The following is a 27,246-nucleotide window of genomic DNA, read 5'->3' on the forward strand; positions in this document are numbered from 1 at the left end:
AGAGGACGACATGCATCAAGACTCTTTGCAGTGTTGGCTCCTCAGTGGTGGAACGAACTTCCTCTTGCTGTACGAACAGCGGAGACCCTCACTGTCTTCAAACGTCGCCTGAAGACACACTTCTTTCAACAGCACTTGGACTAAAGTCCCCATACTTTTTTTTTTCTACCCTTTTTTTTTCAAAAAAAAAAAAAAATTTTGTACTAACTTACTATTTTCTTCTAGCAGGGTTTTGTATACAACTTGGTCAGCGGTAACTTGTTTAATGACAGTAGATTTAATCCTAGCCTTAAAGACCGAAGAACAGTCGTAGACTACTAAGCACTGTTGTAAGTCACTCTGGATAAGAGCGTCTGCTAAATGATGTAAATGTAAATAAATAGGGAATTAACAAATTACAGTTATAAAGGACCCTTATCGTCACATGTACAGAGTAATGAGAAATTCTTACTTGCTAATCAAAATGCAACATGTTGCCACTCTCTAACACCATCATAAGAGGGCAGAACTACCTTACTTCAACACTTCTGTCTTTCTTACCTGAAATAACTGCCTTATGGGGCACAACCTAATCAGCCCATGCCTTTTGTTGGCACATTAGGAAGTTCCTGATCCCTGAGGTGAGTATATGTGCATTTCACTCTCCAACATCAATGATCTATGGATATCAATAGTCCAGCTATTTCATCAATACTGCAGAATGGCAATCTGTCCAGTGCAGTAAGTCTGTAAGCTCCCTGTGTAATGCTTGAAAAATGGACCATTATATCAATTTTTCAAAAAACAATAATACATTTTACTAACAAATTTTGAGAATGGCATTTTCATGCAAAAAGAAAGTGTTAGTATATATCTATTTTAGCCTAACTGAGTAAATTTGTTGTGACCACAAGTAGTGGCAAATATGGGCAACATAAGATTTATAACTGTATTAAATCTATATTGAAATATTAAATGTCTTGAAATTTTATGTCATTTTTTTGCAGAAAAAAAAGATGATTTCTGATATTTTTTTTTGACAAAATACTTATTAGCTTTTTCACAAAACTGTAAATATCCATGTAAGCATAAAAAGTAAAATAGGACAACATAAATTGCAATAAATGTACCAAGGAAAATACTTTAAAGCACATACTTAAAACAAAAGCACAATGTATTTACTGTATGAACCAAAGCATGAGCAAAAATACCTTTGGAAGCAAAGTGCAAAGAATATCATGAAGGCAACATCAAGCTGTTCCTCAAAAACATCAGGGAAAAGCTTATGAGGTATCATCACAGTGAGCAGTTCACACACTTAATGCTCCAAACAACAATAGAGCACATTACTGCCTTCTCGGCTTTCAGCTTTTACTTACTTACCAACACATGGCTACTCTAAAAAAATAATACATATATTATTATATGAGTTACCTCATTTGTAATGATTTTAAATTATTTAATTTTATATACATGCTTTTCTTGTCTGCAACAGTCTGTATGATGCATGAAGGTATTCATTTCATAACATTCATCAGCATAAGAAATGCGGTGTTTGTGGTTGGATCCAGTGTTCTTAGCAACTTCTTGAATTCTTCCTTCTCTTTGGTATCAATTGGCACATTAGAATCTGTAAGGGGGAGCTTGAAATTTTGAGGAGGGCGGTGACATTTCGGTGCAAACTGAGCCGTTTCAAAGACCCAGTTAAGCTTTACTTTAATTTTCAATCTGAATAAATAGTTAAGTGACATTTTTGGCCTTATAAAATCATGCAGATTTTTTATTTCATTAATTGATATTTTATTATCCCATGATAACCTCTGCTCACAAAATAATGTGTTCGTACATTTGAGTGAAAAACATTAACAGATTCAAAGATCACCAGGACAACGTATTTATAAATGTTAATGCAAAACAATTGTACTAAACGTTAAAAATCCATTATTGTTAATAGGAAATTCTGTTCACAAACAAAAATATAAACTCAAAATGAAAATAAAATGGCCAGTAGTACAGTTTACCCCATGCATAAACAGTAAATAATTCACACCAATCAAAACCATGAAGGCTGCTGTGTTTATACCTGCTTGTAATGTTAGAGTAGCGGACACAGACACCAAGTGAAATGGACTGATGAGGGGTTTCACTACACGTACGTCTCACTTATGGTGTGATGTGAATCATTGGTTAGTGCAGTTATTTGATCACTGACAAACTACGACTATTTTTGGGTGTGGCAGACTGGCCGGGACACCCCTGTGATGGAAGGACAGGGGGAAATAACATATTCTGGGCAATACCTCCCCCAGAACACGAGAGGGCAACCCTCCTAGCTTACAGCGGGGTCACGGGTTTAGAGCTTAGAAAGCTCAACCCTGCTGAGGCCTGTGGCCACCGTAAGGGGGTGCCTGGAGAGCCCTGGACTGCAGCACTTCCAACACACTCTGAAGTGCTGCCAGAAAAGGATCCGGGTACACCTGGAGAACTTCCGGGCACACTATAAAATAGGTCGCCTCACTCTGTTTCGGGGAGCCAGAGTCAGGAGGAGGAAGACAAAGCTTGTTGGGAAAGGAGTGGAGGCAGCAGTGATAACGAAAGACAAAAAAGAAAGAAAAAGAAAAGAGAGAGAGAAGGGACTGAGCAATATTGCTGTGGTTAACTGTGCACTGTGCTCTGAAGTGGGGAGTGGGAAATTAAAGCTGCCCCACGAAGAAATAAACTGCATGTTGTTTTGCACTTGTGTCTTTGTGCCTGTCTATGTCTGGGTTTGGGGAGCTGTACGGCCCCGTTATACCACACAGGGAACAAGTTAAGTAGGAGAAAGTGTGTTTTGCAGTGGTTATCTCCTTCTACCTGATGCTCTACAATGGCACAGCAAACACTTTATGGAACTTTCTTAGTAGTGTCCTGTTTTGCTGGTGCAGTGGGAGGGGCAAATTGCTGCCCCCTGCACCCATTGTTAACAGGTGCATAAAATCAGTCACCTAGTCATGCAATCTCTTTTGAGAATCATTGGCAGTAGAATGGGTTGTACTAAAGAGTTCAGCGATTTTAAATGTGACACTCTTATAGGATGCCACTTTTATCACAAGTCAGTAAGTGTTAGTGCCAATACTGTGAAATGGGCGCATCTAGGAGCAACAACAGCTCAGCCTCTGTCTCTGGAAGTAAAATCTGTACAAGAACAGCTTTATGAAATGGATTTCCTTGACCGAGCAGCTGCACACAAACCAAAGACCACTATGCTCAATGGCAAGTGTCGAAGGAAGTGGTGTAAAGGTGTAGCTGTGCATGGTAGCGTGGCAGAGCGGCTCCAGAGATTTATGGGAAATCAGCTGAACAGGCATTCACCTGCAGACCTGTGTGGCTCAGTCATCTGCCTCAGTAGCGCTCTGAGATCACTAATCAGCGCACCTGCATCCCTGGCAGTATAAAGAGGAGCCTGAGAAGGACAGAGGGGGACACAAAAAAGACAGATGAAGAAAAGGGCTAGAAAGAAACTAATAGGAGCTGATCTTGTAGAGCTTGATGGAACTGGTTCAGCCAGAGACTGATCCACAGAGTGATTGCCAGAGTGGAGCAGATCTGGTTGGAAGGTATGGAGAGAGAATGAGTGAGTGCTAGAGTGGCAATGGAGGCAAGGGCTGGTGGCCAGGAGCTCACTGGACTTAGATTACTAGAACGCTGATGGAGGCAAGCATGGGGCACTAGATTGCCGAATGATGAGAACACCTGTTGGGCATGGAGAAATTTGTCCAGGAGTATAGTGAGTTTATGATCAGTAGAGCACTGACTGATGGAGGAATGTGTGGGGCGCCGGACTACTCAACGAGGCGAGCATCCATGGCCATGTGGATAGCTCAGCCTAGGTGGCCCGATGAATGAGCTGAACTCTGACCTTTCTCTGCTTTTACAGACCAGTTTTCTTTTAGTCTTGGATTTATGAAAGAACTTCTATGGCTTGTTTATTAATATTTTTATCCTCCACATGAACACCTGCTTTTATCATGGAATATTTATTTGTATTTAATTGAAGGAGCACCGTCCTTGTCTTGTGGGATGAAAGCACTAATACACTTTGCACCATACTCTGTTGTGATATATGTCCTCATTTACTGTGGCTCATTGGTTTCAGAGTGACATGTTAGCTGCAAACAATCAGCAAAGTCAAGTGTCTAGAAACATATATACTGTATACTGTATATATATATACACTGTATATATACTGTATGTATATATATATATATATATATATATATATATATATATGTACAGTATACAAGTCATTAAGCCCGTTACAATAACGGGCGCTAGAACAGTAGTGCATAAACATTAGTAGGAACAGTCTATATTAAATGGCAAGGGACATTGACCTCATTCTGTTTGTTGGTCGTATTTTTCTTTCTTTCAGCCTTTCTTTTGTTGATGTTTACTTGCTGAGCTGACCATTCTTCGTGAGCTGCCGCCGTGTATTGTGTGTCTTTAATTTTCTGTGACAGTAATACTGTCTTGTACGTTCACTGGCTTGTACATCTGTAATATACCTTTCATTTTCTCTGGCGGTAATACAGCCGTGCGTGTTGGTAATATGCCTTTAATTTTCTCTGTCAGTAATACTGGCTTGTATGTGGCTGTAATATGCGTCACTGTATTGTGTACCTTTAATTTCCTCTCGCAGTAATACTGGTTTGCATTTACGTAAAATGCCTGTAATTTTCTCTAACAGTAATATCGTGCATCACACCGTGCCCCGCGCATGCGCACTTCACCAGAAGACACACACACACGGACACCTGGACGCACACAGGGATTTTATTAAAGAGGATACTGTATATACATGCCATACACAATATGTATATTTTTAATAACATACTGTGGTTTTCCTGTACCACTGAATGGGGTAACACATTATCAGAAATCAAGTGAATGTATAGTCTACACTGCAAATACCTAGTCATTTTTCCATATGTGAATTTTATCAGCTAGAATCATGAAGAAGCTTACACCGGCAGAAACTGACATAAACTAGTTTTGTTCACGCTTCAAGACTTGCCAGTCTGTCACAGGACACATTCATGCATATCCTCACCTTGACATCTGCCTCACTGACAGGCTCCCATTGGATTTTTCAAAGTAAACCTACCTAAATGCTGAAACACCACACAGATAAGACTACAGGCTGCATCAAACTTACAGGGATTGCAGCAAGGATGCTACCAGCCATTCAGCTATTCCACTTTTCAGGATTCTCCTGACTAAACTAACACCCACTGCAGGGCCGTTTCTGGGCATAGGCGGTCTACAGTAGGCAAGCACCAGTGACGCCCTCTAGTTGTCAGGGTGCATTACTGCAGCCCTATGTAGAGATTCCAATCTTTATTTTGTTTAGAAAAATTTGTCCAGAGCAGACCATAACTCAAAGAAATGTTTCTGTTGTGCACCTCAGCAGTGCCTGCACTGTCTGCACAATGCACAGCACAATCTGTTGCCCAGAAACATCCATAGGCTATGTGACATTTTTTTTAAATACAGACCTATGAACACTTGAACTTAAAGCCAATGTCTGATTATAATGTTTTATATTATTTTTGCATACTAGCAAAGTTCGGTCTTAATGTCTGATGTCCTATACAGTCCAACGATAACATGAGCAACAACAACAATGATAATGAAGAACAATCTTCAAAATATAGCAGAGAAGACATGACGAAATAAACTTAAACAATCAAAATGGCAATAGCTCATCAGTGAATTGCTAAAAGCTGATTTAGCTAAACTATGATTGTCTCCCAAATGGACTCACATTAAAGCTCTTGGCACGCTAAAGCGGTTGCACATTTTTTTTGGATATGTACTTTAGTTTGCATTATTTGCTTACACAAGCATATAGTAAATAGGAATCGTGGGTAAAGATTCATATTTATATTTTCAGTTTCACTGAATGTTGTCATTATGGTAAGTTTTCAATTTATTTTATTAATCTAAACAACATGTATGTGTTATGGTAATGTCTTAGTTAAAGAATATATATATTGTGGCAAGCGGCTGGGGGTGGCTTTGGGGACCACGGGAACAGAGCTTAGAAGCTCAACCCTATAGTGGCCCGTGGTCACCGCCAGGAGGCGCCCCGATGCCTGAGGAGCCCTGGCCCTCAGCACTTCCACCACACCAGGGAGTGCCGGCAGACACTCACTGGGAGGCACCTGGAGCACATCCGGGTGGGTTTAAAAGGGGCCGCCTCCTTCCATTCGATGGCTGGAATCGAGTGGGAGTGGACGGAGCTCGGAGGAGAGAAGCGGAGACGGTCAGAGCGAGAAAGGCATTGAGGAAAAGGCCTGGACTGAGGGTGATTGGTGCTGGAGTACTGGGTTGTGTGTACACTTGTAAATATGGAAAATGTAAATAAACGTGTGTTGGTTGGTGAGCCATCGGTGTCCGCCTGTCTGTGTCAGGGCCGTATTCCACAATCCTCTTTACTAAAACCCCTGTGTGCTTCCATGTGTCCGTGTGTGTGTATCTTCTGGTGAAGTGCGCATGCGCGGGGCATGGTGCGATGCTTCAAAGCAGATGCTTCAAAGGCCGCCTGACGCATCACACAAGACAGAGAGGGCGGGACATATAAAATATCGCATGGCCGATCCAATTGGATTTCTGTAAATGAGGTAAGACTTAAAACAAAAGGCATGAAAAATCCAATCGGGTACTGAGACGTGGAGACCAGCTTCCTCAAAGAGGTGGGATTAGTGTTTGTTGTTGTGCAAGTGTTCACTCTGAGGATGTCAGATTTGTTGAAGGGGTTTTCCTAAATATACGAATTTTCATGATATTACAATAGGATGACTTAAAAGTAGATTTATTTACACGCACATAAAATCCGTTGCTGGGGAGACGCCACACATACAATTATCAGCTGCACGCCAGCACAGATTAAAATACTTGCTGGGAAATTGCACAATACTTGCTGGAGAGACGTATTACTGCGAGTGAAATTTAAAGGCACACAATACAGTGACGCACATTACATCCACATACAAGCCAGGATTACTGCAACAGAAAATAGACGGCCACTTGCCATTTAATATAGACTGTTCCTACTAATGTTTATACACTACTGTTCTAGCGCCCGTTATTGTAACGGGCTAAATGTTTAGTATATATATATACGAGTAAGCCCGCGATTCGCTAGCGAATCGTAAATCCTAGAATGGCAATCAGTTTCTGTTCCGTCCGATATGTGGATGGATGACATATCATGGAGGGCGGGTGTGTCTGGGGAAATGTCATTTAATCCAATAAGCATATCTGTACTAAAGCGGTTTCGTTTTGTGGAGACGTGAGTCTGTTGCCTTCGCTGACACCGACTGCTTGAACAGGTTGTGTTGTTTGGGGGCCACCTACTGACTCTGGGAAGCCACTGCGTCTGACTGTGGGGCGAGCGTCACAGCGCAATATGCGCCTCGGTGGGAAGCCGCTGCGTGAAGACATATCATGGAGGGTATATGCGGTGGTGTGGGCAGTCGCGTCCGGGCGGCTGTACAACCTGGCGTGCATGCTTTACGCCAGGTGTAGTTCACAGATCGTAGTCTCGTTTCTGTGTTTTCTTTGGTTTGAGCCGTGACTCCTTTCGCAAGTGTGCGGCAGGCGCCACAGCGTTTTGGGACGCCGCTGCATTTGACTCTGGGGTGGGCGCCAAACTGAATGACCGTTATGTAATCTACATTAGTGGCACAGTGGATTAGAGCAAGTGTAGTTTACAGGTGGCGGGCTCGTTGCAGTGCGGCAGTGCGCATGACATCCGGTTTACAACCTTCTCGTTTCTGTGTTTCCTGAGCAGTGCAGCAGTGCGCATGCGCCTCGATGTGCCCAGCGCCCTGCGTCCATATCCGGTTTACAACCTTCGGTTAGTAAGATGGATATATATATATATATATATAGTTTTAGAAATAACTTAAGTGTTTCTTAATTTTCTTTAGGGAAACATCAAAAGCAATAAATAAAGACTACTAATACAGTCTGATTACTATTTATTTTCTGAAATGGCATCCCTCAAGAGCGTATTTTTCTGAGACAGTCTTGTAAACAGACATTTCTATAACTTGACATTCTCAAATTGTGAATTTGAAGTCCTAAATACTTCCCTGTCCCCAGTCCTGTTTGCAGGTCTCAATGTATGGGTCTGGCAGTGATGATTCCTCTCAAAGAAAAAATGGTGGCAGGGCGCCATTTACAACTTCGCCTAGGGCAGCAAAAATTCTAGAACTGGCTCTGACCCCTTGTACATTGTGTAAATATGTGATACTGTATGCTTAAAACTATTTGTTCTGCAAAATCTCACAGCAGTTTTATTTCTTTGCAGTTCAAGATCATCCTAAACTATGCATGAATGAACTGTGTAATTAAACTTTTTATTAATGCAGAGGCTTTCATGTTTTTCCAATACTTGTATATATGGTTAAGGTCAAATAAACTGTAATTCCTCTTTCAGTACAGTGTCCTTCACATATATTTATGCTGATGCACTTTTCTTCTGGCATTTTTGATTCATCAATTGAAACACACTTACCTGTCAATCGACACAGCCGCTAATGTGAAGCTGCTGGCATACATGGTGAGGTTGATGAAGAAATGAACAGCCTTGCACATAAAAGATCCAAAAACCCAACCCTCAAGGGAGTAAATAGTTGCTTGGAATGGGACACAAAAAATGATAAAAAAGAAATCTGCCACGCTGAGATTTAATATGAACAAGTTAGTTGTATTGTGTCCCATCTGTCCATTCCGGAGCAGTACAGCTAATACGAGACTATTTCCAATGGTCCCAAGTAGAAAGATCAGCGAGAAGACAACAGAAACAATAATGCTGGCTGGGTTGAACTGATAGTTCTCAGAGCTGTTCCAGTGCCCTGTCATTTTGGAGAAATCTTCATGTTCAGCCATTGTCAGCTAAGCCACCTGCAAAAAATAAAAAAGATTCAGTTTCTCAGCACATTAATGGATTTTCACAGTAAATGGACACATAAATAGAGAGATAAAAGCCCATAGTCGATTCTGAGATTTATCGATAGACAGATACATTCCAACAGTTAACAAGTTTTCAATACAAAGATAAAAGGCAACATATATAACTGATATAACATTGTCAAGCACACTTAATCCTTTTCAGAGTCATGGGAGCCTGGAGCATATTGTGGAAGTATCAGGTTAGATGAGGAATGGGGTGCCAGCCTATTACAGAGCCCACATCACGCATACATCAATACTCACGTTAACATAGAGCCAACTTTCTTTCATTCATTCATTCATTTTCCACTGCTTATCCAAAGCCAGGTCACAGAGGCAACAGTCTTAGCAGTGAGGCCCAGACGTCCCTTTCCCCAGCCACAGTTGCCAACTAATATCGTGAATCCCAAGGTGTTTCCAAGCCATCTACAGATATACAAATCTTACCAGCATACCCTGGGTTTCCCTGGGGCCTCCTTTCTGGTGGTCACGCCTATAAAACCTACATAGAAAGGCATCCATATCAGACGTCCAGACCATGATGAGGAGGCTCAGCGGCTCTACTACGAGCCTCTCCTAAATGACTGTATTTCCTTTCCTGTCTCTAAGGGTGATGGGGCCAACTTAGAATCACCAATTAACATAACACACATTTGGCAATGTAGGTGATAACTTTGAATAACTTGAAAAAAACCAAGCAGAATATGCAAACTCCAGTGACAAGTGGTACCAGAGGTGGGTTATGAAGCACTATTTTCACAATATGTGTGAAGTGTGGAGCTACCCGGGTTTAGCACATTTAGAGCGGACAGAGATGTAAGTACCTGCAGGAAGCATAAAGGAGGAAGACTCGCTCTCTATGTTAATACACGGTGGTGTAACTCTGGACATGTTAACGTCAAAGTCTCCACTTGCTGCAGGGACATTGAACTGTTGGCCGTAAGTTTGCGTCCCTATTACTTGCCCAGAGAGTTTGGACACGTCATTGTTGTCATCATGTACATCCCTCCTCGGGCGGACGTGGAGACAGCGAGTGACATCATCCATTCTGCTGTTGCTAAGTTACAAACGCAGCACCCTGAGGCAGTTATGCTAATCGCTGGAGACTTTAACCATGTGACGCTGGACAAAACATTACCTGCCTTCTCCCAGTATGTGGACTGTAACACCTGGGGAAATAAGACTATTGACTTACTGTATGCAAACATTAAAGACGCATACAGTGCCACCCCGCTGCCTGCGCTTGGGAAAGCAGATCATAACCTGGTTCTGCTTCAGCCTCACTACAAACCAAAAGTGAGGGTCCTACCTGCAACCACATGAACATTAAGGAAGTGGACCCTGGAGGCAGAGAAGGCTCTGATAGAATGTTTTGGAACTACAGACTGGGATATCCTGCAGGGATCACATAGTGAGAACATTGAGGAAGTTGTTGACTGCACTACTGACTACATCAACTTCTGTATGGACATTGTAGTTCCAGTAAGAACTGTACGCTGTTATGCTAACAACAAGCCATGGATTACAAGTGACATCAAGGGCCTTTTGAACCAGAAGAAAGGGCTTTCAAAGGCGGTGATCAGCATGAGCTCAAGCGCGTGCAGAAGGAACTCCTAATCCAGCTTAGGGCGGTGAAGGAGCAGTACAGGAGAAAGCTGGAGCAGAAGTTGCAGAATAACAACATGAAGGAAGTGTGGGATGGGATGAAGATCATCACTGGCTGCAGCTCAAAGCGAGGTACCACCATCGAGAGAGACGTGAAGAGAGCAAACCAAATGAACAACTTCTTTAACAGGTTTGACCACCATAACCCACTCTCACTCTCACCTCGGAGTACTGCACCCTCCACAAATCCTTCTGCTGATACCAGCATAGGAGAGACATCCCCACCCATAATTACAACAGCGCAAGTGAGCAGAGAGCTGAGGAGACTTCGTGCCAGCAAAGCAGCGGGTTCAGATGGAGTATCGCCACAACTGCTGAAGGTCTGTGCATCGGAGCTGGGGGGTCCTCTACAGCATATCTGGAACAGGGGAGAGTCCCGAGGCTTTGGAAAACATCTTGCATCACCCCAGTCCCAAAGGTATCACATCCTAGTGAGCTGAATGACTTCCGGCCTGTTGCTCTGACATCACATGTGATGAAGACCATGGAGAGGCTGCTACTTCACCACCTGAGACCACAGGTTCAACACGGCCTCGACCCTCTGCAGTTTGCATATCAGGAGAAGGTGGGAGTGGAGGATGCCATCATCTATATGCTACACCGATCCCTCTCCCACTTCGACAGAGGCAGTGGTGCTGTAAGAATTATGTTTCTGGACTTCTCTAGCGCCTTCAACACAATCCAACCTCTGCTCCTTAGGGACAAGCTGACAGAGATGGGAGTAGATTCATACCTAGTGGCATGGATCATGGACTATCTTAAAGACAGACCTCAGTATGTGCGTCACGGGAACTGCACGTCTGACATTGTGGTCAGCAACACAGGAGCGCCACAAGGGACTGTACTTTCTCCGGTCCTGTTCAGCCTATATACATCGGACTTCCAACACAACTCGGAGTCTTGCCACGTGCAAAAGTTCGCTAATGACACTGCTATCGTGGGCTGCATCAGGAGTGGGCAGGAGGAGGAGTATAGGGACCTAATCAATGACTTTGTTAAATGGTGCGACTCAAACCACCTACAACTGAACACCAGCAAAACCAAGGAGCTGGTAGTGGATTTTAGGAGGTCCAGACCCCTCATGGACCCCGTGATCATCAGAGGTGACTGTGTGCAGATGGTGCAGACCTATAAATACCTGGGAGTGCAGCTGGATGATAAATTAGACTGGGCTGCCAATACTGATGCTCTGTGTAAGAAAGGACAGAGCCGGTTATACTTCTTTAGAAGGCTGGCGTCCTTCAACATCTGCAATAAGATGCTGCAGATGTTCTATCAGACGGTTGTGGCGAGCGCCCTCTTCTACGCGATGGTGTGCTGGGGAGGCAGCAGCTTCAGCGACAGACTACTGTCACTGTCCTGCTCCACTGATAGACTGAGAAGATCGTTCCTCCCCCAAACTATGCGACTCTTCAATTCCACCCGGGGGGGTAAACATTAACATTATACAAAGATATTGCCTGTTTATTACCTGCATTATTATCAATCTTTAATTTAATATTGTTTTTTGTATCAGTAAGGTGCTGCTGGAGTATGTGAATTTCCCCTTGGGATTAATAAAGTATCTATCTATCTATCTATCTATCTATCTATCTATCTATCTATCTATCTATCTATCTATCTATCTATCTATCTATCTATCTATCTATCTATCTATCTATCTATCTATCTATCACTGCAAAACTGCGCCATCCATTCGGTATATGGTATAAATAGATTTGAAAGCAAAACTGTGCCATCCATTCGGTATATGGTATAAATAGATTTGAAAGCAAAACTGTGCCATCCATTCGGTATAAATAGATTTCAAAGGAAGGATATAACATAGATAGATAGATAGATAGATAGATAGATAGATAGATAGATAGATAGATAGATAGATAGATATGTAAGGCACTATATAATAAAAATACATAGATATATTTATTTTGTAAAAAGCATATTTTACAAATAATTTTTAGCATTGATATGAGCCAGTCCCTGATCCCAAAAGATGATTTCAAGGAAGGAACTAACCATGAATAGGATGACATTAGATAGCTCAAAAAGGATGAATTCAATACTTTTTAAAGAAAACAGCATTTGTTGATCACATTTTAAACTTCAGGTTTAAATATCTTGCAATGCACTACAAGGATATTATTCAACCTGTAGAAAAACATGCAATAAGACATCAGCAGTTTTCCTTTTAATTTTTCTAAGGTTGTTAATCGACCCATTAGATGTACATAAACCAAAGCCTTAAGAGTCAAGCTTTAACAAGGACACTCATTAACTCACATAAATGAATAAGCACTTTAAATCATATAAAAGATCAACTTATGAAGCCACTTGTCATTAAATGAGTATATTACAGTGAAGGCAGGTCAATGTCAGTAATGAAGCTAATAAACCAGCAGGACTTGAACACTTAGGCAGTAATAACAGGGAAGGATCGTACAAACTTTTACTATATATAGTGTCTTTTAAAATTTACCATAATAGTTACACCTGCTTTTTAAAGTGTCTCAAAATATAGGTAAAGATTGATTAATTTCAGGAAATTGTGTCAAGACAATTACAAAGCAGATGGTATTACAAGAAGGTGTTACGTCATTAAATTTTAAAATATGAATGGCTGGTTTTGTCAAAATTGTTGTGATGTTCTGAAAAATCTATATAAAAGTCAAAAGGCAGCTTCCACGTTATGAAGTAAATGAGGGTGCTAAAAATCTTCAGTTAAAGATATACAGATACAACCCTACAACTAAAGAAAACATAAAAGTAAAAACAGATCTAAATCTCTAGTGGACTCATTATGCTCAGGGACATAAGGGGGAGTCCTATTTCCACACTAAGGAGGCTGCTTCTTCCATTTCAATTTGCACATTCTGTCTGTTTCAATGTGGGTGTCCTTCGGTTTCTCTGTATTTCCCCAAATGTTGAAGAGAATGTTGAGTGACAGTCCATGAGATTGACTGGCACCGGTTTCGTTCCTGGCATACCATGAGTACTGCTAGGACAGAATGCCTCTCTTCATGAAACTGAATTTGAATAAGAGAAGTTTGGAGAGCATTACTTATCTGCATATGTTAGGTTAGGAACCTGTAAGAAACTTTTTACTTGTAATACACTAGCTATTTAATTTAAGTGTAATGCCTTTTACAGTGTTGGGAACAAAGCCAGGTATCATTGAGGAAATTATATCAGGTGAATAGTATTGGATCTGTAGGTTTTTATCTAAAATGAACTAAAGTTTGAATGGATTACCTAATTATTTGTTTTCTTTCAAATCTTCTATGGCACTATCCACACATACAAGTATGCTCCAGTAGTATTTTAAAAGCATTATAAATTTGAGGCTCTGCTAACAGTATCAGATAAAGTTTCTAACAGTGGTATTGTTATTGCTTAATTAGAATTTCTTTATTATCATTCACTTATTTATGTGTCTATGTTGTGAGACGTGACATATGAACACTTTTTACAGTAGGATAAAGTGGGCAATGACCCATTTTGTTAGGCTTTCAGAAGTAGTCAAGGCCTCCTCTGGTAAAAAGAACAAACTTAACAGAGATGCATATAGTCAGTTACCCTCTTCCCATCAATATTCATTTTGAAATATTGAACTATCTTCTGCGGTGGGTTGGCACCCTGCCCAGGATTGGTTCCTGCCTTGTGCCCTGTGTTGGCTAGGATTGGCTCCAGCAGACCCCCGTGACCCTGTGTTCGGATTCAGCGGGTTGGAAAATGGATGGATGGATGGATGAACTATCTTGTAACTCTATCAATTCTAGCAACATTTGGTCAGCTTGCTTTTTGAGTTTCATCTGGTAGCAAGAAGTGCTAATCAAAGATGAGTAGGCTTTTCTGAAAAGACAAAAAGGCCAGATACACAAATGGCTATAATTCAGCTTTACCCTCCTTTCATAGATAAAACATCGCACCTATTATCAACTGAAAAGTTGGGCCTTTATTCAATCAAGACACAAAAGGCAAAATATCATGTCCTTCTTTATAATTCAGTGCCTGCAATACATCTCCGGAACTTGGGTTTGGCTTTGCTGCATAGTAAAACAACCTATTGCTTAGGGTGCAATCCGTAACCAGGCCCAAGGCGGTGATATCTCTGTGCCCCCTGCACCTCCGCTGTTTGGTACGACAACACAAAGTAGGGAAAATAATGTCATTGGATTGGAAAAAAAAATCAACCAAATAACAGTGATATCACAGAGGAAACAGGAACACAGAAACCATTGAGACCCAATCTTCACAAAACAAAGCTACATACAGCATCATGGTTTCAAGACACTCAAAGGAGGAAGAACATGACAGCTTGGCAAATGGGAACTACCTACTTCAAGCAGAACAGCTCTCACACTCTCCATTAGCTAAAGTGAGACTTTGAGAAAAAAATGTTCTTGGTTTATGTACTGCTGTTCTGATGCCTGTCTTATCCCAGCAGGCTGGTTCGATACTGTAGCAGGCATCCTGACCTGTGACAACATAGTAATCAGTAGACTCCAAGTGCTTCTCCTGATGTTTAGAAGCAAGGCATGGAATTTAGGGTGAAACAACAAGCCTAGCAGAACCAGATGCTCATTCATCAACTATGTCCTGTACCAGAAATTTTGGGTTAAAGCGAACACTTACAATACCTTGTCAGTTTTGTCATCTTTTGCATTTAAGTGTTTGAGCTTTTCTTCTGCCTTGCTACCTGTTCAAATATGCTATATTCTTAATATTCTTAACAACGATAGCTCGGCATCAAGAAAACTGAACTGTGATATTATACTTCTAATGGTAAGTTGATTAGATAGAGGACAAATCAAATAGGCCTACCATATAACAAATTTTAGGAACTTGTCTCTGATTGGCCAGTTTGATTACAAGTTGTAGATGTTTTCACTGGTTCTTTTAAATGAGAGTGGTCTGATGTTTTATTTTAAATATCTGGAAATAGACAACAAAATTTAAAAGAAGTCATGATTTTTTACATCATAACCACTCTCTTAGGTTCCGGTATTAAGTCCAGTTAAACTTAAGCGTTAATATGGCCATGTCTGGAACAAATCAAGCCAAGTCAAGTATGTGAAATAAAACAGAAAACACGTTGCCACTCTCCAGTGCCAAAAAAAAGGCAGAAAGCTGATCTATCATCTATCTCTGCAGGAGGAAACAACCCTCTGAACCCATAATGGTGAAGGCCCACTCTTCCAGGCCTATGGTTTTAGTCCAGTCTAAGAAGACTAAGATATAGCATTATTTCAAGAAGGGAACATCAAAACTTAAACTGTCATGCCAGAAAGATTCATGTTTTTCCCTATGAAGCTGTGGAGGAGAAAGTAAAGATTCTAACACCAAGCTGAGGAGGACAACACTGCACTTTGGACATTAAAGACCACATGAAAAAACACAATGAGTGCACACCACCCAAGAAAACCTTTTCACTTAAATCTGGGGTAACAACATGTATGCCCACACATCAACCTTAAAGGCTTGGTATCGTGAATCTATTTATCTGTGCCAAGACAAATTAGAACTCAATAAAGGTAATAAACAGCCAGCTAAAGATCTGCATTCCTGGGTTGTGTACTGCAGCGCACCAAGGAAAGGCATAATCACTTGTCACAGTATAGCAGTATAGTTATTTATACCCTTATCTTTGTTTTTTTAAATCATTATCAAGGTGTGTAGAATCTACGGAGCAAATGTGGCTTCACACCGTTTCAGGTTTTGTGCATCCATGGCAGGTGTGCCTGATTCATGCAGTGTTATGGGAACTGGATGGTGAGGTCCGCTGGCTGTCATACCCCTATGAGCGGTGCATTGCCTGTTTCATCAGGAGCTGTACTAGCTTTACAAAGTCCTGGGCCAAAAGTTTAAAAATTGAAGTACTTACTGGAGAGCATGCGACTGCAGGAGAGACAGAGCAACGCAGTTTCTTTGGGAGCGCTCACCAACTGATGTGTCGGTAAATGGGAGAATTCTGGGAAGAGGAGGAAGTGTAGTTGTGTGCAGTTTCGCTACGTGCTTCCTGACTGGAGAAACGAGAGTGAGCTGGCAGGCATTGGGCACCACAATCCATCTTTGACACTGGGGTATGGACACTAGAGATTGTCTTTTGACCTGGGTGTCTGACCAACAGACCAAGTGAAGAAGAAGCGGTAAGCGAGTGTTGAAAGCCCTTGAATATCAATAGGGGACTGTAACTGAGTTTTTTTTCTTACTTTTACTTTAATGTAAATAGCTTTTTGATTTCTTTAACCCTGATCATTTAAAAAGGATAATAAAATAAGGGCATTTATTTTTGTATATAGTTATTTTCTCCTTTCTCCTTGATTATTGTTTTTGGGAAGGAGGAAGAATATATATTTTCTTAGATGTAAATATTATTTTTAGAATAACAGTTTATAATTCTTTTTTTCTTTTCTCTTCCTTTCCTGACTTTTGATTGGCATTAGATGAAGGGAAAGGACTGCATTTTCTGCAAATATTTGCCGTTTGTTATTTTTATTATTTTTGTAGTGGATGTGTCATTAGGACTGGATCTTATTGAATTTGATTTGGGAATTTGATTTTTGCACCTTTTTGTTTGAAGCAACTGTACATAGAGAACGCTTGTTTTTCTTCACTTTTATAAATTTGTGTCTGTATTTCTCTCTGCTCTCACCATGAACTACAAAGTGTAGCATGGTGCCAGTTCCCATTTCACAGGGTCTTACAGGTTTTTGCTGTGTAACAAACTCTTGATTAAAACTCTTTCGAGTAAACTTGTAAATTTTACAAAATTTAAATTAATTTAGATGCAAAACATATTGGAATTGAAATATAGCAGTTTGGTCCTGTCTCACCCATAACTACTGTCTGCCTTCAAGTTCAGGTGAACTAATAGTGACATTATGCTGACTTTCCAAACTAAAAAGCCTATAAAATCAAACAAATCCAGAAAGCACTGCCTGCCTATTTCTTGAAACAAGTATGCTTTAGTTACCGGTACCTTAATGTAAGCAGAAAATCCCATTTACAGAAAGAGGTAAGTGAAATAACGTGGGAGCCTCACTCAATTATCTAATTAATTACAGGCATTGCCAAAATTAACAACGAGAATTGATTAACCTCAATTGATCCTTCCTCTTCTACTGCACATTTCCTACAGCAGCAATAGCAGCCAGACCCCAGCAACTGCTGCTATAAATAAGCAACTCAGCATTTGAAGAATCAAGAACACATGGCACTGGAAAAGAAATAAAAATATGAAGAAAAATAAGATTTTCTTTACTAACAAAAAATATTTATATTATTGCCAAAACCTGACAATTAGACACATGGAAAGAACAATTTGGACTTACAATAAGTTAATTTAGAGTTTTCAGGTAAAAATATTGCATGGTAATGTGTTTTTATTATGATTTAAGTACGTTCAAGAGTTACAAGCATTATAGACAATTGTTGTTAAAATTGTACATTCTATTCACATGAACGTTTGAGCTCTGTGAAAATAGCTTGTCTAATCACAAAAGAGGAAATGTTAGAAAAGCCAGCAGGCCAAATAGTTGAACTAGCAAAAATGAAACTTATCACTGCAAAATGGCAGTGTAACAAAATGAAAGGACAGAAGCTCAAATGATAATGTGGGGAATTTCCACATGTGCAAAAGCAAAGCTCGGGAACCAGTGGTTATCTTTGTGCATGCACACCTCATGGAAATGTACTGATTTGGTGTGTCAAAATGATATTAGACAAAAAGGGGCTAGGGGTGTTTGCCTTGGCCCTGACAAGTTTTAAAAAGCAGCTTAAAATGACAGCACTAAGAAAGAGGGAGACCCAAGAAGGAGGAAGAGAAGGAAGAACACAATCACCAGGAAGATCCATAGCAATATAACCTTAAGAGCAATATAACCTTAAACTCAATGCCCATGTTGTGTGTTGGCAAGCATTGCCCATGACAGCTGCTGAAAACTCTGGTTGTATTAGTAACTTTGCCACACCCATTTTCTTTTATTAGCTTTTGATTTTGGGACATTAAGAATATTTAAGAATGTTAAAGACTTTAATGAGTGAATAAACATTTAATGCCTTCTCCCCTTGCTTGCCTTGTTACTTTGTCTTGCCATCTGGGCTCCTGAGAAAAGAGGAGACATCTTCTAATACAGGGGTCTCCAACTCCGGTCCTGGAGGATCACCGTGATTGCAGGTTTTCATTCTAACCCTTTCCTTAATGAGTGTCCTGTTCAGGGCCGCTGCTGGCCAAATGGGTGCCCTAAGCAGAAATTTACTTTTGTGCCCCCTCCCCCAAATATTACGGAAGTAAAAATAAAATAATAAAAAAAACACCTACTATAGGGGCTAAAATAGAACTTTATTCAAATGGGCGCGCGCGTCATCACGTGTGCTTAGCCTACTCTGCGTTCACCGTAAAATGCAATATATACGTTTATATTTTTGTTTATTTGTATATGTATATTATTAATATTAATTTATTATTATAATTTATAAAAACGATTTTTTTGAGCAGCTGGGATGGTGCCCCCCTGGGAGTTGGTGCCCTACGCAGACTGCGTACTCTGCGTATAGGGAGCGGCGGTACTGGTCCTGTTTTTGCTGCTACTTAACTTCATTTGAACTCATTTGAATTGACTTGCTCTTGAAGACTCTCACCCCTTAATTGTTTCTTTTTCCTTAAATATCAGCCACACAGTAATTTGACAAAATATGATCCAAAACATGACCAGCAAACCGTATCCATCTTACAATATCTGAAAATAAAGAAAAGTGAAGGTCTCAGGAATATTGATCTGCTCAGGTCCACAAAACATTTTATCAGTACTCTTAGAAAGAGAAAATCAACAATTTCAGAAATGTCTGCTAATGCACCACAAGAACAGCAACAAGCCACAGAATTAAAGAATGGGTTTAATTAATGATAAGAATTGGCCCCTCATTAAGCAGCTGGTTGGAGTGAAATTGATTGGAGTTTGAGGCCCTGATTTAGTTGGTCTTCTGTTGGCTCTCTCACTTCACATTTCTTTTCTGTTTTGGTGCCATTTAAGGAAGGAAATGAAGCAGAGGAATGATGAAGAAATTCAGGGGAACAAATCTTAAAAAAGCAATTCAATTAAAATGAATTCATAAGCAGTTAATTAGCAGCACAAACAGGGCACTCATTAAAAAAATGGTTAGAATAAAAACCTGCAGCCACGGTGGTCCTCCAGGACTGGAGTTGGTGACCCCTGCTCTAATAGGAGAAGTGAAGCAAAGTAAAAGTGAGTTCTGGGTGAATTTCAGATCACAAGTCCTACAGGCAAATGCATTTCGTGTGCGGCCTTTGTCTCCTTCCAAGAAAGGTGAATGCAAGGAGAAGGGAACATGAGTTGAGTTGGAAGACATATATGTGGGTCTATGTAACAAAGAATCTGGGTGTGTCAATAAACCTGTTTATGTTTTAGGATAACGACACCCCAAAACCTTTTTATGCTAAAGCACTAATCTTTGAGATATGGAAGGTGTGTCAGTGTACCTAGAGAAAACCTACACACTCCACACAGAGAGTAAGTTGGCCAGAATATAGACACAGTGTGTCCTAGACCTGTGACTCAGCAGCACTTACCACTATGCCAACCCAAAAACAGTACCAAGAAATGATGGATGTAAATGATTTATATTTATTACAGAGATCAAGTCAGGATTACAATCCTAGTGTTCTAGAAATATCATCATGCTGTCCACAGTTCTGAATAAATAAAAGGAAAAGAAGAATTCCATTTTATTTGAAGAAACATTGCCAGAGTAAGCAGTCTAATATGGGACTTGGGATGCTACAATATGTAACAGCGGGACTTTCATCGGCTGTCATACACAGGATGAGTTTCGAAACAAGTTAGTGTGCAAGAGCAAAAGATGAAACAGTTAGAAATAGACTGATGCCAGCATCCCAGAGTGACAAAAGGGTCTTAGAGGCATTTGGAACACTGCAGCGTACCAATAACTAAACAGGTTCATGCATGGGGTTTCACAGCACAGGCGCAGATTTGAAGAGCTTCCCATTAAGAAGCATTTCCATTTTGAGTAGCAGACGCTGCAAACATCCACAGTTGCATATGTCCTCTTTATATACAGTATTACATTACTCATTCCTGCTTGACGTGAACATCTTTTATAAGTGCTTAACAATATGTATTGTACGCTTGTGGTTTGTTGCTTTCACTAGTGTAATTGCTTTTTTCAGTCAGCACAAGGTCAATACCATTTTTTGGTAGCTCAGTATAAAAGAACTGCAATTGTAACTGCTACATGTGCAAACACAGCTGTTGATTGTGCGAAAAAAGGCACATTAATGAAGTGACTATTGTAAATGCGGCTCAGTACATTAGAAACATAATGGAGAATATGATAATAGATGTCACGGTCTCAGTGAGTGTGCCCTTCAAGGAATGAATGGTTGGTTGATCAATTGCTACTTTTCACCCAATGCTGACGGATCCTAAATGACCATAAATTATAAATGAGTGTAAGTGGGTACAAAGCAAATGGTTGAACAGATAAAAAGATGAATGAATATATACAATTTTATCCATCCTTCCATTATCCAACCCATTATATCCTAACACAGGGTCACAGGGGTCCACTGGAGCAAATCTCAGCTAACACAGGGCGCAAGGCAGGAACAAATCTCGGGCAGGGTGCCAGCCCACCACAGGGCACACACACACACCCACACACCAAGCACACACTAGGGACAATTTTGGATTGCCAATGCACCTAACCTGCATGTCTTTGGACTGTAGGAGGAAACCGGAGCACCTGGAGGAAACCCACGCAGACACGGGGAGAACATTCACACTCCATGCAGGGATGACCAAGGGAGCAAACCCAGGCCTCCTTACTGCGAGGCAGCAGTGCTACCACTGCACCACCGTGCTGCCCCATACAATTTTATACAGTACTTTGACAAATTAAGAATGTTACTGCTCATTGTTAGGTATACTATATTAAATTTTACATATCAGGTATAGACAAGGGCGGCACGGTGGCGTAGTGGGTAGCGCTGCTGCCTCGTAGTTGGGAGACCTGGGGACCCGGGTTTGCTTCCCGGGTCCTCCCTGCGTGGAGTTTGCATGTTCTCCCCGTGTCTGCGTGGGTTTCCTCCGGGCGCTCCGGTTTCCTCCCACAGTCCAAAGACATGCAGGTTAGGTGGATTGGCAATTCTAAATTGGCCCTAGTGTGTGCTTGGTGTGTGGGTGTGTTTGTGTGTGTCCTGCGGTGGGTTGGCACCCTGCCCAGGATTGGTTCCTGCCCTGTGTTGGCTGGGATTGGCTCCAGCGTGACCCTGTGTTCGGATTCAGAGTGTTGGACAATGGATGGATGGATGGTATAGACAACTAATGTTTCTTATGATAACTTCAAATAGGAAAGCAAAACAATAGAATTACTTCCTGAAAACATCCATAAACATTTTTATTCTAAATTTAGTTAACAATAATTAAATAAACAATAGCTATTAAATGAGCTAAGCTGAAAATGAATAGGGATACACAATGAAATTAAGAACAACAAAAGAAAACAATGAAACACCAATATCAAAATAACAAAGAACTAAATCCTGAAAGAAGCCCCATAATTTATGCATCTGAAAGCATAATTAAAAAATAAAATTGGAAACTGAGCAGGGTCACGAGGAAGCTGGAGCCCATCCCAGCAACCATTGAGTGCAAGGCAGAAACGACACCCAGACAGGGGTCCAGCCTATCACAGAGTGAACACACACACACGGGGGGCCAATTTAACAACAGCAATTCACCTAACCTGCAAGTCTTTGGACTGTGGGGGGAAACCCATACTAATCTGAGTACAATATGTAGACTCCATGCAGGGAGCAATCGAGACACACCCTGAGGCAGCAGCACTATTGCCAAAGTGCAGTAATGCCAACCATTAATTTTTTACTTTTCTTATAATGTTTGTGAACATCACTATTTTGGTATGCATTTTGTTTATAAGAATGATACCTTCTGGCAGTCCTTTGATCATCAATGTCATAATGAATTAGCTTATTTAGTGACCTCAGTATCCTCACTTTGGATCAATAAAGTATCTATCTATCTATCTATCTATCTATCTATCTATCTATCTATCTATCTATCTATCTATCTATCTATCTATCTATCTATCAAAAAAAAAACCAACAAAAAAACAAAGAAGTATTAGAGCAGTGTGGGCTCTTCTATCTAGAAATCCATCCATCCATCCATTATCCAACCCGCTATATCCTAACTACAGGGTCACGGGTGTCTGCTGGAATGGCCTGCCAGTAGGAATTCGCCAGGCTAATACAGTGGAGCACTTTAAAAAACTGCTGAAAACACATTACTTTAACATGGCCTTCTCAGAACTTTACTGTAATATAAATTTTGATACTCTGTATATCCATTTCATTATAATAACTATTCATGGTGGCTTTAAAATCTGTACTAACCCCTGCTCTCTCTTCTGTTTCCTTTTCTGGTGTCCTTTTGGTGGTGGCTTGCGCCACCACCATCTACTCAAAGCACCGTGATGTTCCAACGATGGATGGATTAAAAGCCATAAGTGTGTATGACCATCAGCATCAAGTGACTCCGTGAGAACCCTAACTACAAAGAGGACTATTTCATTTATGTTAGGTAGAATGCCCAGAGGGCATTGTATGAAAATGTGCTATATAAATAAATGTTGTTGTTGTTGCTGGAGCCAATCCCAGCTAACACAGCGTGCAAGGCAGGAAACAAACCCCAGGCAGGGCGCCAGCCCACCGCGGGTCTAGAAATCCCTTTCTTTAAAAATTGTCAGCTCTCAGTTTTTATTTCTACCTGATGCATTCCATTTATTTATTCTTCTTTCACAAATATTGGATAAAATATGTATTTAATTTGATTTATCTCTCACTGATTTGGAAAAGCATCTTGTTGTTGTTTGTTTTGCCTTGAATGGCAGTTCTTTTTCTGTTTCTCTTTTAACCTTTCAGATACGGCTATTCTAGTCCCTTGCTGGAGGGCAAAGCCTTTTAAATTTTCTTTTCTGTCTTAACATTTTTGAAGGTTTTTTTTTATTTTTTGGCAAAGTATTTGGTCTTTTCATTCTGCTTGTCTTTGGAACATATTTATTTTAGGCCTGGATTAGGATGTTCCTGAAGTGGCACCATCTGTTATTTACAAAAGCAGTTATTTTTGTGAATGTTTCCTCTTCCCAAAAAATCTTGCCAGATATTTTCTAGATATTTTAATTGTATTAATGTATATTTGTTTCTTTTCAAAGAAGTCTTTACATTAAAACTTGTTATGATTAAAAGTTAAAAATTTTTACTCTAACTTTATTTTCAGAGATAAGATCTAGAATAGGTTTCCAAAATTCTGGGCCCCCATGGAGTGTTTCCCCAAGGTTGGGTTGATTTTATGTGTGGTGATCTCTCCCTTGTAGGTTTTCTAAATATAAAAGATGGGAGTGGTGGCCGTTTGTATTTACTTATTTAATGTGCATGGCATAACATTTGAGAACCATTCATATACAGCATCACTGTTGTGGGGTCTTCTGATGTTTATTAAGAATAAAAACAAAGAAGATGATATGAAAAAAACAGTAAACCTGGTTGGAAACGATGTGCTGCAGTATAAAAAACGCTGACAAATGGAGAGTTTTATAAAATCCATCTGGAAATATGCCAAAAATGAGAACATTTCTTTGGAAAATCCAGACAGATGGTAACCCTAAATCATGCTTGGGAATTGAAGAAATTGCCATGTGACTACACCCATAGACTCATTTCATTTTCCAATATAATATCTCTCTATTCAAGAGGTGTCCTGGTGGGATCTCCCACATGAGTTCATCAGTGATCGATCCTATGTTCTTGGGGGAAAAAATCCAAATGAAAATGTAACAAATGGATTTTTAGGGACATGTGGCACCCATGTACTAGGTAGGAACTAGGTAGGGAAGCTTCTCAACTAACTCTTGGTTTTCTGCCTTTGTATTCCCAATAAAGTTGTGGCACAAACTTTGTAATGTCCCCCAAGCTATTTTTTCAACATCACACAGCTTGGATTTGAAGTTTGTGTTCTTGAAAAGGTCCTGCATTTGAGGCCCAACCAAGAGTGGCATTTGCGGATGGCAAGTTGGGTGACCACCCCATGCCCTATGCCTAAAGGGGGGCCCTGCTTTTGAGGTCTGAGTGTCCCGTTCGAGCGTATTTGTTTAGTTATATTCTCCAGTTATATTTTGATAAAATCTGTGTTTTATCTGGCAAAAATTTTGCTGAATACTGTAATGAGAAAATTCGGTGTATGTTAACATTATCTTTATTAAATTTGAGCACAGGTTTATACAGTTCACACATACCAGTAACAGCGTTTGACCCCCGAGTGGGGTTGGTCAGCCCTAGGCCCTTGCACACCCCTAAGGCCACCTCTGGGCCCAACTATGATACCTTCTTTTATTTTTGCTTCACTAACGCAAAGGAATGCCTACCTGATGTATTTGAAGGTTAAGAAAAAGGAAGGGGGCGGCACTGTGGCACAGTGGGTAGCGCTGCTGCCTCGCAGTTATGAGACCCGGGTTCGCTTCCTGTGTGAAGTTTGCGTGTTCTCCCCGTGTCTGCGTGGGTTTCCTCCGGGTACTCCAGTTTCCTCCCACAGTCCAAAGACATGCAGCTTAGGTGCATTGGCGATCCTAAATTGTCCCTAGTGTGTGTGTGTGTGTGTGTGTGTGTGTGTGTGTGCCCTGCGGTGGGCGATTTGTTTCCTACCTTGTGTTGGCTGGGATTGGCTCCGGCAGACCCCCGTGACCCTGTAGTTAGGATATAGCGGGTTGGATAATATAGTTCAAAATATACTTCAAATATGAAAAATATGTATGCCACAAAGTAAATGTAATACATTTTATAAAAATCAATTTTTTTAAATGTCGTTTTTCACTAAATCCAATATCTTGCAGAAATAGTTTGTGATAGAGAAATTCCAATTTCAGAAATGGATTCTGCACACCTAAATCTGTTAAGATCTCCAATATTTTTATGTTGGAGTATTTTGGTGCAGACCAGTGTAAATAGTCTGTCCATACATTCATTGCCCTAACCTGGCTCATTTAAATCCTAATTAATAGAAATGAAGATTTCATAAAATCTGAGAGATGATATCCAGTACTGACTTCCCTTTGCCATGTTTTCTGACACTGATCCTGGCTTGTATGTGCTCGGTTGATTCATCATTAAACCTAAACTAATTTAAGAGCTCTTTTCCTTTCTAAATGCTCACTCCAATGTACTGGACCTTTGTTACCTTGCCACTTCACTGACCACAAATAAAATAATTCAACTCAGCCCTCATCCTCATACTCCCCAAGGGAGTGATCATATTCTTCTAATTGAAAGACACCTAGCCTAAAGGATCCAGCATCTTGTATTCAAATTATTCACCTGGTCAATTTTGCGAAAATTGGCATATTTTCCTTCTGTCTATGGATTTTGCTTCAAGCACTCTGTTTTAACTTCCACATCCCTAAGATGTGCAGGTTAGATTAACCATTGACACCTATTGGCCATGTGTGAATGTGTTTGTGTGGGTGGTCCCTGTTATGGACACACTGTCCAGAGTTGACTGCTTCTTTGAGCCTAATGATACCACTGTACAGTTTTTAAGTCTTTCACTCTTCACTCTCTTTCGCTTTTTCATTTTACTCTCAAATTCACATTATGCAACCCACACAGAAAGAGAGAGAGATTTGGGGTTTGGGTGCAGAAAACAATGTCTGTCAATTGACAGAAATTATTAGCCAATTAACAAATAGGCAGTTTTCAGTATCTGAATCAAAAATAAAGTAAAATAATTGAAAATGATATTCTCAATTTTTTTGAAGTAGGGTGCTGTTAACAAGAGTGTTAAAATCAAACTGCTGATATAAATGTACTCTAATAATACTTAAAGCTCCAAAGACAGCAATTTCACACATGGTAGCAGGAGTTTGGTCTTTGCTGCAACAATGCAGTGTCTGCCTGTAGAAGGATTCCATACAGTGCTGGATCAACACAAATACATATTTAGGTTTCTTTTAATAGGAGTACAGTAACAATACCAAAGCATTATGGATTTTTTTGTTATATTTCTGAAAAAATCACTCCATTACCATTTAGATAATACTGAATTGCTTACAAGAGTACTATGTGAACAGTAACTGAATTCCTTAACTGAGCAGCTTTCTATAATGTAAACCGTTTACTCAATAATCTTGTGGCAGCCTGCCATCAATAGTTCAATTATATCCATTAATAAGTTGATTGTAAGAAATGTGGGTGATTTACCACCCTAATTTATATAAATGGTATTGTTCTACTACACATTAAATTAAAAAGAAAAATACAGTGTTGTGTTTCCCTGCCCCTCCATCCCATCTGCTGCTCACAGGCTGCTTTATAGCCAGCTTCTCCAGGTATTCTTGCCCTCTCAGACAGTCCACATGTCCCTCTGAAGTCCGAACCCAAAGCTTGTTACAATACATATGTGGAAGAATATGTGCTCAATTTGTATATGTCTATTCAGGGTTACTATTCTGCCCTGTTAACTTAAAAACCTATCACTAGAAAATACAGTATAT

General features: G+C 40.3%; 1 protein-coding gene across 1 annotated transcript in view; it reads right to left on the minus strand.

The window, feature by feature from the left end:
• The window catches only part of galr2b (galanin receptor 2b), a 123,308-nt gene that overhangs the window by 39,881 nt on the left and 56,181 nt on the right, over window positions 1-27,246 (minus strand). Inside the window, exon 2 of the mRNA XM_051933636.1 lies at window positions 8,543-8,931. Within this exon, the coding sequence (XP_051789596.1) occupies window positions 8,543-8,916 (374 nt within the window). The 5' untranslated portion in view covers window positions 8,917-8,931. The remainder of the gene's footprint in view (window positions 1-8,542; window positions 8,932-27,246) is intronic.

The sequence above is a fragment of the Erpetoichthys calabaricus genome, chromosome 11, assembly GCF_900747795.2.
Source record: "Erpetoichthys calabaricus chromosome 11, fErpCal1.3, whole genome shotgun sequence".
Taxonomy (NCBI): domain Eukaryota; kingdom Metazoa; phylum Chordata; class Cladistia; order Polypteriformes; family Polypteridae; genus Erpetoichthys; species Erpetoichthys calabaricus.